Source organism: Rhinoraja longicauda, chromosome 14, assembly GCF_053455715.1.
Source record: "Rhinoraja longicauda isolate Sanriku21f chromosome 14, sRhiLon1.1, whole genome shotgun sequence".
NCBI classification, from domain to species: Eukaryota; Metazoa; Chordata; class Chondrichthyes; order Rajiformes; family Arhynchobatidae; genus Rhinoraja; species Rhinoraja longicauda.
Window position 1 is genome coordinate 48,687,199 of NC_135966.1, and position 12,738 is coordinate 48,699,936.

At 43.0% G+C, this 12,738-nt stretch overlaps 2 protein-coding genes across 2 annotated transcripts in view; one reads left to right on the forward strand and one right to left on the reverse strand.

The window, feature by feature from the left end:
* The window catches only part of LOC144600250 (dedicator of cytokinesis protein 2-like), a 706,150-nt gene that overhangs the window by 298,868 nt on the left and 394,544 nt on the right, over window positions 1–12,738 (forward strand). The window lies entirely within an intron of this gene.
* LOC144600251 (protein INSYN2B-like) overlaps window positions 1,804–12,738 on the reverse strand; it is a 99,634-nt gene continuing 88,699 nt past the window's right edge. Inside the window, exons 4-5 of the mRNA XM_078411813.1 lie at window positions 3,585–3,686; window positions 1,804–2,911 (exon numbers count right to left, since the gene is read on the reverse strand). Of these exons, the coding sequence (XP_078267939.1) occupies window positions 3,632–3,686 (55 nt within the window). The 3' untranslated portion in view covers window positions 1,804–2,911; window positions 3,585–3,631. The remainder of the gene's footprint in view (window positions 2,912–3,584; window positions 3,687–12,738) is intronic.

The following is a 12,738-nucleotide window of genomic DNA, read 5'->3' on the forward strand; positions in this document are numbered from 1 at the left end:
ACGCAAAATCATGGTAGCAACCAGAACCCATTTTGTTAACTTCAGGCTCAGTCACTTCAGAATGGGCCTTTAGGATAAAGCACAGTGTAAGGGTGATCAGCAAGGTTGTTGCATTTCCTTGATCCAGAGGGAGCATCATGAAATGGAGTTTGAATATCAGAGAGAGAATTAGCTACAACTTGCAGCCGGAACATGTGTTTCCATCAGACATGTGGCTGACTGACAATTAGGCAGGTCCTTTGCTGAACTGTGCGGCATGGTGGCGCAGCGGTAGAGTTGCTGCCTTACAGCGAATGCAGCGCTGGAGACTCAGGTTCGATCCTGACTACGGGCGCCGTCTGTACGGAGTTTGTACATTCTCCCCGTGACCTGCGTGGGTTTTCTTCGGTTTCCTCCCACACTCCAAAGACGTGCAGGTATATAGGTTAATTGACTGGGTAAATGTAAAAATTGTCCCTAGTGTGTGTAGGATAGTGTTAATGTGCGGGGATCGCTGGGCAGCGCGGACTCGGTGGGCCGAAGGGCCTGTTTCCGCGCTGTATCTCTAAATCTAAATCTAAATCTAAAACTGGTCGGTTCTGAGGGGCAGGTGATCGCAAAACCAGGCTTTTAAGGTTGCAGCAACAAATTTGTTGTATGCTTAGAATAAAAGAACATAAACAAGAGCACAAGTCGTCCATTTGGCCCTTTGGAGCTGTTGTAATTTCTGAAGATCATGGTCACAGCCATTTTCCTGCACCATCCCCATAAGCCTGGTTCCCTGGTGAGCAGTATATTCATCAGTTACTGTAAACAACCTATGGTGTTACTGATGGGAGGGTTCATGACATGTGAGAGGGAAAATGGGATTGATGGGAAAAGTCTGAGAACCGTCATTGACTCAATAGACCAAATTTCCACCTTTGTCATAAAAGAAAAAATATGTACAACACTGGATATATTCAGAAATGTATTTGTTCTCCGTTTTGAATTAATTCAAGTGCGTTAGCTTCCTGGGTGCTTAATCACTGCGCACTGCATGAAGACATTTCTCTTTATCTCACTCCTAAATTACTTACCCATATCCTGGGACACTGATCTTTTGGCATAGATTCCTCTGCCAGAGGAAATAGCATTTCTACATCCACCTGTTCATTCCTGTAAAAAATGTTCTTTGATTCACAATTGCATTTTTTGGGACTGTTAAAGCAACAAAAAACAACACAATTGCTGGATGCTTTTATTTGAAAGCCCTCTGAGTGCTGAGAGTTAGGCTGTACAAGAGCAAAGCAATTAGTGAGGGAACCTCTGCCGTTTTATTGCTGAGTATTACAACAGTCCTGTTAGCAATCTCAATGCCTGTTCTCAAGGTTACCTGCAGCAGTGCATACTTGCTGCACTGCCCAAGCACGACAGAATTGAACACAATATTCAGAAGTTTCAACTGATTTGCACCTGAATCAAAAGCAAGCAGAGCTTGAAATTCATCCTTGTTGTGCCAATCACCATTTGCTTTTGACGCTAGCTTCTTTTAGTATTGATTTCTAGTTATTTAGCACATTTTTCTGACAAGATTTGAGCATCCTTGATGTGCGTGGCAATGTGTGCAGAAGTTTGACGAGGAAATTTGCTTCCAAATCTGTTCCATTGTTAAACCAAAATAATCTGGAAATATGAATTATTCCTGGTTTTCTCCTTTAATTAGATTGCGGCCATTTGAACAGTTGATAAAGACTTGCCAGAATAAGCTGCCCTGGCTGTTGGTTAGGTTGAATAACCAAAGATAGCTCAGTCTGAAACTATTCCGGATTAATTTGTTTTCTGAGGTTGGAATTGAAGCCAAAAGTCACGGCAATTAAGGATGCAGGTTCTGATGGCTTCTATAGGATAGTTTAATACTTTCAGCGAGAGTATTGGTTTTCAACTTAGAAAGCCGACGTAGACAACCTGAAGGAGCTTGCATTTTGCCGTGTAAATGGTGGCGTAAAACAGAGCTAATAATGTATGTGCATCGCTCAAACTGACCGTTACTGTGTCACAATCCTGGAATGAATTAGCTAGCAGCGTTGTGCGATGACTTTTCACTGTTACCTTCTCAGCGGCAAATGCCAGCCCTGCTAACAATGCCTGCGACCAAAGAATTCACACTGATTCTTCATTTTATTTGCCATGTTTACTCGTTCTAAAAGATGTGGACAGCGTTTATAACCCATCCCTGAACAGAATGCCTTACAAAGTCATTTCGTGGTGAGTGACTAGAGCCACAGGTGGGAGTGGCAGGTTTCCTCACCAGATGACATTGGCTTGGCAGATGGGGGTCTTATAATAGTCCACTACATTTGTGGTCACCACTGGCAACGTTAGCTGTTTCTGTTTTAGAATGTTTTGATTTCTAATTTTTATTTTTTTTAAAACAACATTGCCAAAGCTTATTCTTGTATCCAACTGCTGAATAATTCTGGGTACATTGCATAAGAGATGGACCTCCATTTACAAATGAGAATGAAAATATTACCAGTTTTCTTTTCCCTCAAGAACGTAACCTTTAACACTTCATCAAACATGCACAACCCGTTTGTAGAATTGGAAGCAGAATGATGTGTGCTTCAGTGCCAGTGTCCATTAAAATGTATCCAGTAGTTTCTCAAGTTTCACAATTACCTCAGCTTTTCTGCATTCCTCCGTTTGCACATTCTCTCTGTGATCGCATGCGTTTTCTCAGGGTTGTCCGGTTTTGTCCCCTGTCCCAAAGATGTGCTGGGCGCGTTGTTAATTGGCTGCCGTAAATTGTCCCTGGTGTGCGGGTGATTGTTAGAATCCGGGAGGTAGTTGAGTCTGAAGAAGGGTCTCGACCCGAAACGTCATCCATTCCTTCCATCCGGGGATGCTGCCTGTCCCGCTGAGTTACTCCAGCACTTTGTGTCTATCTTAGCTAATTGATGGGAATGTGGGGGAAATGAAAACTGCGATTGGTGTAGGGTTAGTATAAGTAGGTACATTTAGAGGTAATAAAAGCATTCTCCAGATGGTCATTAAAGAGCTAGAGAGCTGAAACCATAGCTAACTGTGCTATCTCCCTCTGCACACTCATTAGGATGAAACAAAGCAGTACTAGCCAAGAGGATGATAATCACTCTGGATTGTTAGTCATAAACCTTTCATAAGCATAATATTGTCATTACTTGAAGGAAAGAACATGTTGAACCATCATTTCAGATGACAGCAAACTTAAATCAGAGTTTATTTCCCAGCTCGGAAGTAAACTGGGCACAAACGCTGTGTGTGATCATTTGTTTCATCCCAAACTGTCGTTGTGGGGATCTCGATTGGTTTTGCTGCTTGACATCATAAATATATCAATCCCATCTTTCCCAAATTCTGGTTGAAAAACTTGAGGTTAAAGAGCTGGAGTCACATAAGCACAGCAAAAGAGCTGGTTCCCCAGAGATGGATCATCGGACATTGGAAGACAACCATCTGTTATGTGGCATGATTCAGAGTAACGCAACAATAGACAGACGTCATCTAGAGATGAGGTTCTGGAACCTAAAAGGCATCTGCTTCTCTTGTTGATCAATAAAACAAACTAACATTAAATAACTCACCTTCTGGCCACTCTTCAGTTCTGCCTCTCCCTTCATCTCTTATCTAGTCAGGGTTTGACAGATGCCGTTATCGTTGGAGGACAAGAAATCAAATGAGGTCTCCTGAGGAAGGAGGGAACTCAGTAAAGTAATGGATTGAAGCAAATACAAACTCCTGGACAATAGACAATAGACAATAGGTGCAGGAGGAGGCCATTTGGCCCTTCGAGCCAGCACCGCCATTCAATGTGATCACGTCTGATCATTCACAATCAGTACCCCGTTCCTACCTTCTCCCCATACCCCCTTACTCCGCTATCATTAAGAGCTCTATCTAACTCTCTCATGAAAGCATCCAGAAAATTGGCCTCCACTGCCTTCTGAAGCAGAGAATTCCACAGATTTACAACTCTCTGAGTGAAAAAGTTTTTCCTCATCTCCGTTCTAAATGGCCTACCCCTTATTCTTAACCTGTGGCCCCTGGTTCTGGACTCCCCCAACATTGGAAACATGTTTCCTGCCTCTAGCGTGTCCAACCCCTTAATAATCTTATATTTTTCAATAAGATCCCCTCTCATCCTTCTAAGTTCCAGTGTATACAAGCCCAGTCGCTCCATGCATGTCTATTATTAATGTATATTGTAAATAGCTGTGGTCCCAGCAGCGAGCCTTGCGGTTCCCCCCTGCACATGTTTCAGAGCTAAAGAGCTGGAAAGTTCTAAAGGTTGACACAAAGTGCTGGAGAAACTCAGAAGGTCAGGCAGCATCTCTGGAGGAAAGTCATGGGTGAGGTTTTGGGTCGGGACCCTTCCTCAGACTGAATGTAGAGGGGAGAACGCTGGACGTAAGAAAAGGCCAGAACAAAGAAGGGCGGGCAACAGATGACCAAGGAAGGGTGGAGCCCACAATGGTTCACTGTTGGCCAGGATGGAGGTGATAACAAAGGGATACAAGGATGCGAACAGTGGAACTCGTAGGACGTCTAGGGTGGGGGAAGTGGGGAGGGAGGGACTGCAAGGATTACTTGAGATGAAAGAAATCAACGTTCGTTCATACAGCTGGATTGTAAGCTCCAGACCTTTCCATAGTCCCAGGACCTTTCTAGAGAGCACCGGCATTTCCTGATCTCATTAACATTAGGAACTCTGTAGGTCAAAAGCGCCTTAAGGTTTTTGAAGATCATCCAATAATGCAGCGATTGATGATGGATAGCTGTTCAAGATGTAGCATGCTCCAATTCACGAAGGGAGCAATTGTGGAATTAGTCTCTGAGTCAGGAAAGGTATGAGTCTGGCACAGTTGGTGGAGCTGTTCCCTCATATCCTCAGCGACTCAGGTTTGATCCCGACCTCTGGTGCTGTCAGTATGGAGTTTGTGCGTTCTCCCGGTCACGTAGATTTCCTTTGGCTATTCCATGCAGGTTGTTAGGTTAATTGGTCACTGTAAATTGTCACAAATTTTGTAAGGTACATTGCAAAATCTAGAGAGATTTCTGTGATAATTCAATAGGATTTATGTAAAATGAGTGCAAGGACGCTTAATAGTTGGCTTGGTCCCAATGCGCCAAAGGACCTGTTTCTGCACTGTTTCTTTCTATGACAAGTGATGAACCCAGAGATGGTGAAAATGCCTTTCAGAGTGGTGCATAAAACCTATGCAAAATGAAGCTTAAAGACATTAATTGCCCAACAGCAAGAAGAAAACTTTCCAAAGGCTTAAGGCTGTGGTATCATCTTTTTGAAAGATGGTTGATATGGAGTATTTTACTCCAATAATGTGCAGGCTTCCAGCTGCAGGTCCCAACTCCACAAGTCTCTGCGGCAATGTGCAAGGACCAGACTCGACAAAGACACGTCCACAGTGGATTACTATTGTGGCCAGATTCTACTATTTGTAGTTTGAACACAAAAGCCTTTGTGGTTTGGGTAGTGGAAAACTGGAGCACAGGGCAGATTCACGGTCATACTAGGCGGGCTACGCACAACACCAAGGGTTTATAGCACCTTACTTCAGAGGTGGCTATAATTACATTGTCACTGCTGCTCATCTTTTATGGAGATATATGCATTCATAACTGGAAAATGTCGTCAGTGAGTGTACACAGGCAGAAGAATCTTGGAAGGATTTATTATGGAAAGGGAGATTCCATTATCTGGGTTTGGATAAAATTTAGCATTAACATAGCTGCCTCACATAAGTCATTGGTTATATAAGAAAATAACTGCAGATGCTGGTACAAATCGAAGGTATTTATTCACAAAATGCTGGAGTAACACAGCAGGTCAGGCAGCATCTCAGGAGAGTAGGAATGGGCGACGTTTCGGGTCGAGACCCTTCGTCTCGACCCGAAACGTCGCCCATTCCTTCTCTCCTGAGATGCTGCCTGACCTGCTGAGTTACTCCAGCATTTTGTGAATAAGTCATTGGTTATGTTGGTGAGCCTCTTAACCAGTCAATGATGGGAATCTGGAATATGCATTTGGCTATAGACCTTCAGAGAGCGGTGCCTGTGATTGCTTGTGTTCCTGCAGCCTTCTCCAAAGCCATCTGAGTAAATCACTGAGGTACTGAGAACTTTACCAGCTATTCTTGCTCTCAAAAATCTGGGAAATGTTCATTCATTTTTTTTTTAATGATTCGCTCATCAGCAGCAGTGAAGGTCTGGAACACTCTGTTCAAAGAGGTAGCAGAAGCAGAAATCTTTAAAGCATTTAAAAAGTCTTTGGTTTTACATTTGAATTACTGTGGTGTTCAAGGATATAGGCTGAGAGCTGAAAAAAATGGATGAGATCAACAGTTAGCATGGATGCCATGCAAAAGCTAAGAGTTATTTCCCACAACCCAAAGATGTGCAGGTTGTTAGGTTAATTGGTCACTGTAAATTGTCACAAATTTGTAGGGTACATTGCAAAATCTAGAGCTTTCATCCTGCACATTTCTGTGAATTACTCCCTCATTCCATAAAACTGATTTTGTTACATATTACATAAATATTGCAGAGTTCTGCATTGAAAATTAATTTGTACTTTGATTTTAAGATATTTATGAAGTTTACCTTTATCCCAAATATGTGGCCTAGTCTATCTTTCATTCTATGAAAATTGTTCAAAATGTTAGTTAGAAATTACCAACTTTCTAATTTCTCATTTGCTATCTGTGAGATTTCCTCAACTTAACTACCTCTTAGCCTTCTGCACAACTTTAATGTTCAGCTTAACTGAGTTTAGTTTAGGTCAGGAATACAGCAGGGAAAGAACCGTGTGGCCCGTCATGTCCACACTGACCATTGATCACACTAGTTCTATGTGACCCCACTTTCTCACCCACAACCTACACATCAGGGGCAAGTTCACGAAGGCCAATTAACCTACAAACCGGTATGTCTTTGGGAAGTGAAGGAAACCGGAGCAGCCTGACGAAACCTCAGGGAGGTCTCAGGGAGAACGTGCAAACTCCACACAGAGGTCAGGATTGAACCTGGGTCTCTGGCGCTGGGAGTGACCACCTCTGTAGCTGAGACACTGTTGACATATGCACAAGGTCTTGTGGAACTGGCGCTTGACAACTAATGCAAGGAAGTGCAAAATCGGGGCCACATAGAACGTTAACCCTTTGCGAAAGCTTTCCTTGACTGATGGCACCATACCATTTACTGCAAAGCCCAGCCCATTGCATTAACCTCCCCATTTCAAACTGACTGCATGTATTCAGGAGCATTTTTAACAGGCACCCAACATTTTCTGCAGCTAATCCATGACCCTGCTTGTACAGCGAAACGTTTTATTATTCAGTGGGCTATTGTCATGGTTTCATGAAGGCAAGTTGCCGATTTTATGCTCTGAAGATTTCATTTTCAATTTGTCTCAGCCAATCACCTTTGGGTCAATAGCTGTTTAATTCCAATCCATTGCATTCAAATTAGTTAAATAGGTTAAGTTCAGTAATTCAGAGTCATGCAGCATGGAAACAAACCCTTTGGCCTACTGAGCCCATATTAATCATTACGCTGCCATGTACATTCAAACTATATCAACCGCAATTCAATCTTCCCACATTCCCATCAACTCCTCCCAGATTCCACCACTCATCTACACACTCAGAGCAACTCGAAGCAGCCAATTAAAATGTTAACCTGTAGAAAACCAATGCGGTCGTAGGCAAAAAATGTGAACTCCACACAGACAGCACCAGAGGTCAGGATTTAACCCGCATTAGAGTCATAGAGTCATAGCGTGATTGAGCGTGAAAACAGGCCCTTCGGCCCAACTTGCCCATACCGGCCAACATGTCCCAGCTACACTAGTCCCACCTGCCTGCATTTGGCCCATATCCCTCCAAACCTTTCCTATCCATGTGCCATGTGGCACGGTGGTGCAGCGGTAGAGTTGCTGCCTTACAGCGAATGCAGCGCCAGAGACTCAGGTTCGATCCTGACTAAGGGCGCCGTCTGTAAGGAGTTTGTATGTTCTCCCCGTGACCTGCGTGGGTTTTCTCCGAGATCTTCGGTTTCCTCCCACACTCCAAAGACGTACAGGTATGTAGGTTAATTGACTGGGCAAATGTTTTTAAAAAATTGTCGCTGGTGTGTGTAGGATAGTGTTAATGTGCGGGGATCATTGGGCGGCGCGGACTCGGTGGGCCGAAGGGCCTGTTTCCGCGCTGTATCTCTAAATCTAATTAAAAAATTAAAAAATCTAACTGTCTAACTGTTTCGTAAATGTTGAGATAGTCCCTGCCTCAACTATCTCATCGGCACCCTGACCAGCTTGTTGGAGTTGTGCCAGTTTGCTGTACTGTGGCAGAAGCCCCGATAGAATAGTGAATGCATTCTGCAGTGTTTTTCGGGTGGACAATGAAACCTAATGCTACTTCTTGAAAAATAGCTTTTTCAAAAGTGTTCTCAAAATCCATCTTTCCAGACACATATTAGACCAGCTGTCTTAATTTCTTTCCATGTTTGTTCAGGTTCATTACAGAACTGTAAAGCTTTGGCATTCATGGTTACATTACCAGCATCATACAGTACTGGCAGCGATGCTGAGTGTCTTGTACAGCATTCTTTCATGATCAACCTCTCCTAGAACATTAATTAATAAGCTCAAGGGTAATATGGGGACATTGCTGCAGTATAAAAGCTCTGGTTTATATATCTATATACTAAAACTCTTGTTTGTTTGTATGTTTGTTCCTGAACTACAGCCAAAACGGTACACGATAGCGCAATCATTTTTAGGCCCATCTTACTCGGTGCTAATGGAAGAAGTGTCATTGAAATCAGTGTTATATTTTTTAAGTTATTCACACTTTATAGTTGAAATCTATCTCCCAGGGAGGGAGGGGGGAGGGAGGGAAGGAGGGAGGGGGGATAAGGGGGTTGAGGAGGAGGGGAAGGGGAAGGGGAAGGGGGGAGGGGAAGGGGGGAGGAGAAGGGGGGAAGGGGAGGGGGGTAATGGGGGGGGAGGAGGGGGGAGGAGGGGGGAGGAGGGGGGAGGGAAAGGGGAGGGAGGGGTGGAGGGAGGGGGGGGGAGGGAAAGGGGAGGGAGGGGTGGAGGGAGGGGGGGAGGAAGGGGGGGGGAAGGGAGAGGAGAGGGTACTGCACCAATGCAGGAGAGGTTTGGGCCCAACTTGGTCTAGTATTGAACAAAAATCATTGCAGTCCCAAAGAAATTCATGCGCAGGTGGTTTTAGATCTTGGCATGATCAGATGCTCGTGTGGAACAAATATTTATTTCTAGATGTTGATCAGCAGAAGCGGCAGACTGATCAGTGGGAAATGAAAAGTCAAATGAAAAATGACATATTTTTAAAAATATCATTGCTTGAATGTATTGTACAATTATATTCAATGCCATACAAAGAAAATCTCTACTGTACAGACAGTATACAAATTCAACTGTGCCTCCCATGCCTTTTGCAGAAGTGCTACTCTTATTTACTAAGGTAAGAAACATATCTTACAGGATCACAAATAACTCTCAGTTTTTCTATTTCGTTCCCATTCATATTTTTCAAAATATACTTCAATATATCAATCTCTAACAACTGATAGAATACATTTTTTTTCTTTCCTTGGCAAATCTAACCATTTATGACAGACTTCATTACTAATGTCAGAACATTTTCTTCTGACATGTTAGTGCTCTGGTAACGCATTCAATAGTCCAGACTTCATGTGTGAGTGTGAGGTTCATATAGTTGATCTATATATGGATGCGAAGGAAGAGAGAGCAGGTATCATCATCCAGGTCAGTCTGCTCCATCTTGACACCCACTAAAATTACATCTTCCAGCCAGAATGACCGGCAAATGTTTCGGAGCAACTCCCAAGCTTATTTGAATGCTCCATACCAGCTTGGTGTCGTTTGTTTACAGTCAATGTGATGGAGATCACCTGACTTGGCACTGGTTGAGGATCAAGTGTGAAACATCTTTATTCAAGTTTCAGAACAATTTCTGGTCTTGTACAATCCAATGTGTATGTCTCTTGCACATTAGGCCTGTGCATTGAGAGCACATGCTTTACAGTATCTAGGCTGTTTGTCATGAAATCTCCTCCAGTCTATGCTTGTGATCTCTGATTTTGAGAAGCACTGGGTTGCATTCTTTATTTCTCCTTAGACTGAGTGAAATTCACAATTAAATGCTACCTTTACCTTGGTTACTCTCTCCCCTCTGCAAGGCTCAAGTCGATCGTGATTTCAGAAGCACCGCCATTTTGGAATAGGTCTTCCACACATCTGGACAGGTCACAATCACAAGTAAATGGAATTGATAAAAGATTCACAGATAGATTACTCCGTGCTTCTCCGAACTCCTCCATTTTTCTTCCCTCCATCCAAAAGCTATTCATCTTCTTTGTGCTCTCGCTGTGCTCAAAACTTAAATATTAGCGGTGATTGAGTCTTTTGGATAGGCAAAAGGAACTGCAGGGAACAGAGGGATATGGATCGTGTATGGACAGATGAGATCAGTTTAACTTTGCATCGTGTTCGACACAAACATTGTGGGTGAAAGTATCTGATCCCTTGCTGTTCTGTTCTATGTTCTATCTCATCCCTTTCATTGATATTCCAGCTTCTGAACACAAACTGATGTTCACTTTCAGGCCAGTGCTGTTTACCCCGACTTCCCCCTCACTTGTTGGCCTTTCATTTACCCTGGACTGTTCGTCAAAAGAGTAATTATAGGTAAAAGCGAGGTCCGAATACATTGCATTCATCCAGGATTACCCACTTAACCTCACATTTATTATCAGTTCACATCGTATGATACTGAAAACAAAACAGATTTATAGATACACCCATGACGCTATTTCACAGTATTGACATTTCCTGGAGACTTTGTAGGAGAGATAACAGCAAAAGCAATCTCAAAGTCTGAGAAACCAAAATAAGAATCGAAATGTTTTCCAGCATCGATAACCAAGTAGAGGTGGATTTCTGGAGCATTTAAAAAAATCTTGTCGGCATTGATCAATTTCAAATTGGGGGTACATTATTTAATACATGCAGTTTTTCCTATAGCATTATCGAGTTGAAAATGTTAATTAATTTGCAAGTGGCTGTTCCATTTTTTTCGGAGTATTGAGTCCACTCTTGCATAGCGGTTAGTAGCGGGATGATTAATGGAAGCCATTGGCAATGTGATACATGGAACATCTAAAGAAACGGGGATTGCTCTCCTTTGCAGCAGGGGAGTTGTTGGAGAGAACAAGATGTTCAAAATTGTGAGGGATTTTCATGTAGCTCTTAGGGAAAGACTCTACCGGTGAGGACTTCAAGATTTATGCTTCAGCCAAGAGAGAAGATGAAGACAAATTTGTGATCTGGAATGCACTGCCCAAAATAAATGGCGGTGTGGTGATAATGGCTGTGGAAGAAGCTTCAGTAGTAAGCTTAATAAAGAAATGTGTTTGCAAGCAATGGGAAAGGAATAAGAAGTGAGCTTAGCTTTTTCAATGAGCAGGAACAGACAAGGAGCATGATTTATGGAACTCCGGGAATCCAGTTATTATGCGATGCTAACTTTAAGATGTAAAATACATCTGGTTGTGGAGAGAAGCTAATAGCAGTGTTACCGAGGCACCCTGCTGCTTTGTGCAGATGGCAGGAGAGCTTGGCTCCAATGCTCACACTGGGCACAGAATCAGGGGCGAACTGCAGAGCAAACTGCACCAAGCTTGTTGTGTCCTCTGCCACTGGCTGGAAGATGCAATCTAGTTTCCTGATAGAATGAGACCGTTGTTGGCAAGGGTAGGCTCAACTCATAGAATGGCAGCTGCAGAATGTGAATTCAGTGTAACAGTTCTCAATATAAAACCATAACAATGGAATAGAGTGTCCTCCATTGTCAGAGTGAGGCCCAGAGCAAATTGGAGGAACAACATCTCTTTTTTCGCTTGGGCAGCTTACACCCCAGCGGTATGAATATTGACTTCTCTAACTTCAAGTAACCCTTGTCTTCCCTCTCTCTCCATCCCTCCCCCCTTCCCAGTTCTCTGCCTAGTCTGACTGCCTTCATTTACATTTTATCTCTGTTTGCTTTGTAGTTACCTTCTCTGAGCTGACAATGATCTATGCTACATTTTCCTTGATCTCCATTCCCGCTGTCTCGATTTCACACCTTACACATCCTTATCTCTGTATCTCCCTCTCCCCTGACTCAGTCTGAAGAAGGGTCTGGACCCCAAACATCCCCCATTCCTTCTATCCAGAGATGCTGCCAATCCTGCCGAGTTACTCCAGTTTTTTTGTGTCTATAACAATAGAAAGGTTGACTTCTCAGAATAATTTAACTGCTTTGGTTTCTCTGTGAAAATCTGCAATTCGTGTTCTGGTCTGTAAGTTCCAATGTGTTTGATTCTTCACTGCCTTTTGAGGTGGCCTAGCAAACCACATCTATCTGGAGAAGGGTCACTATAACATCGTTAAGGGTAAGAATGGGCAATAGATAAGGACTTTGCCATAGACCAGAGACCATACCTTCCCTGAATTAATACAAACAACAAATATTATTAACTACCCCTTCATTGATGCCTGAATTTCAGTTGTTACTTTTGAAAAAGTGTTAAAATTCTTTATAATAGGCACAGAGTTAGACAGCATGGACAAAGGGTCCTTTGACCCAAGTCAACCATGCAGTCCAAGATGCCCATCTATGCTTACCCCATTAGTCA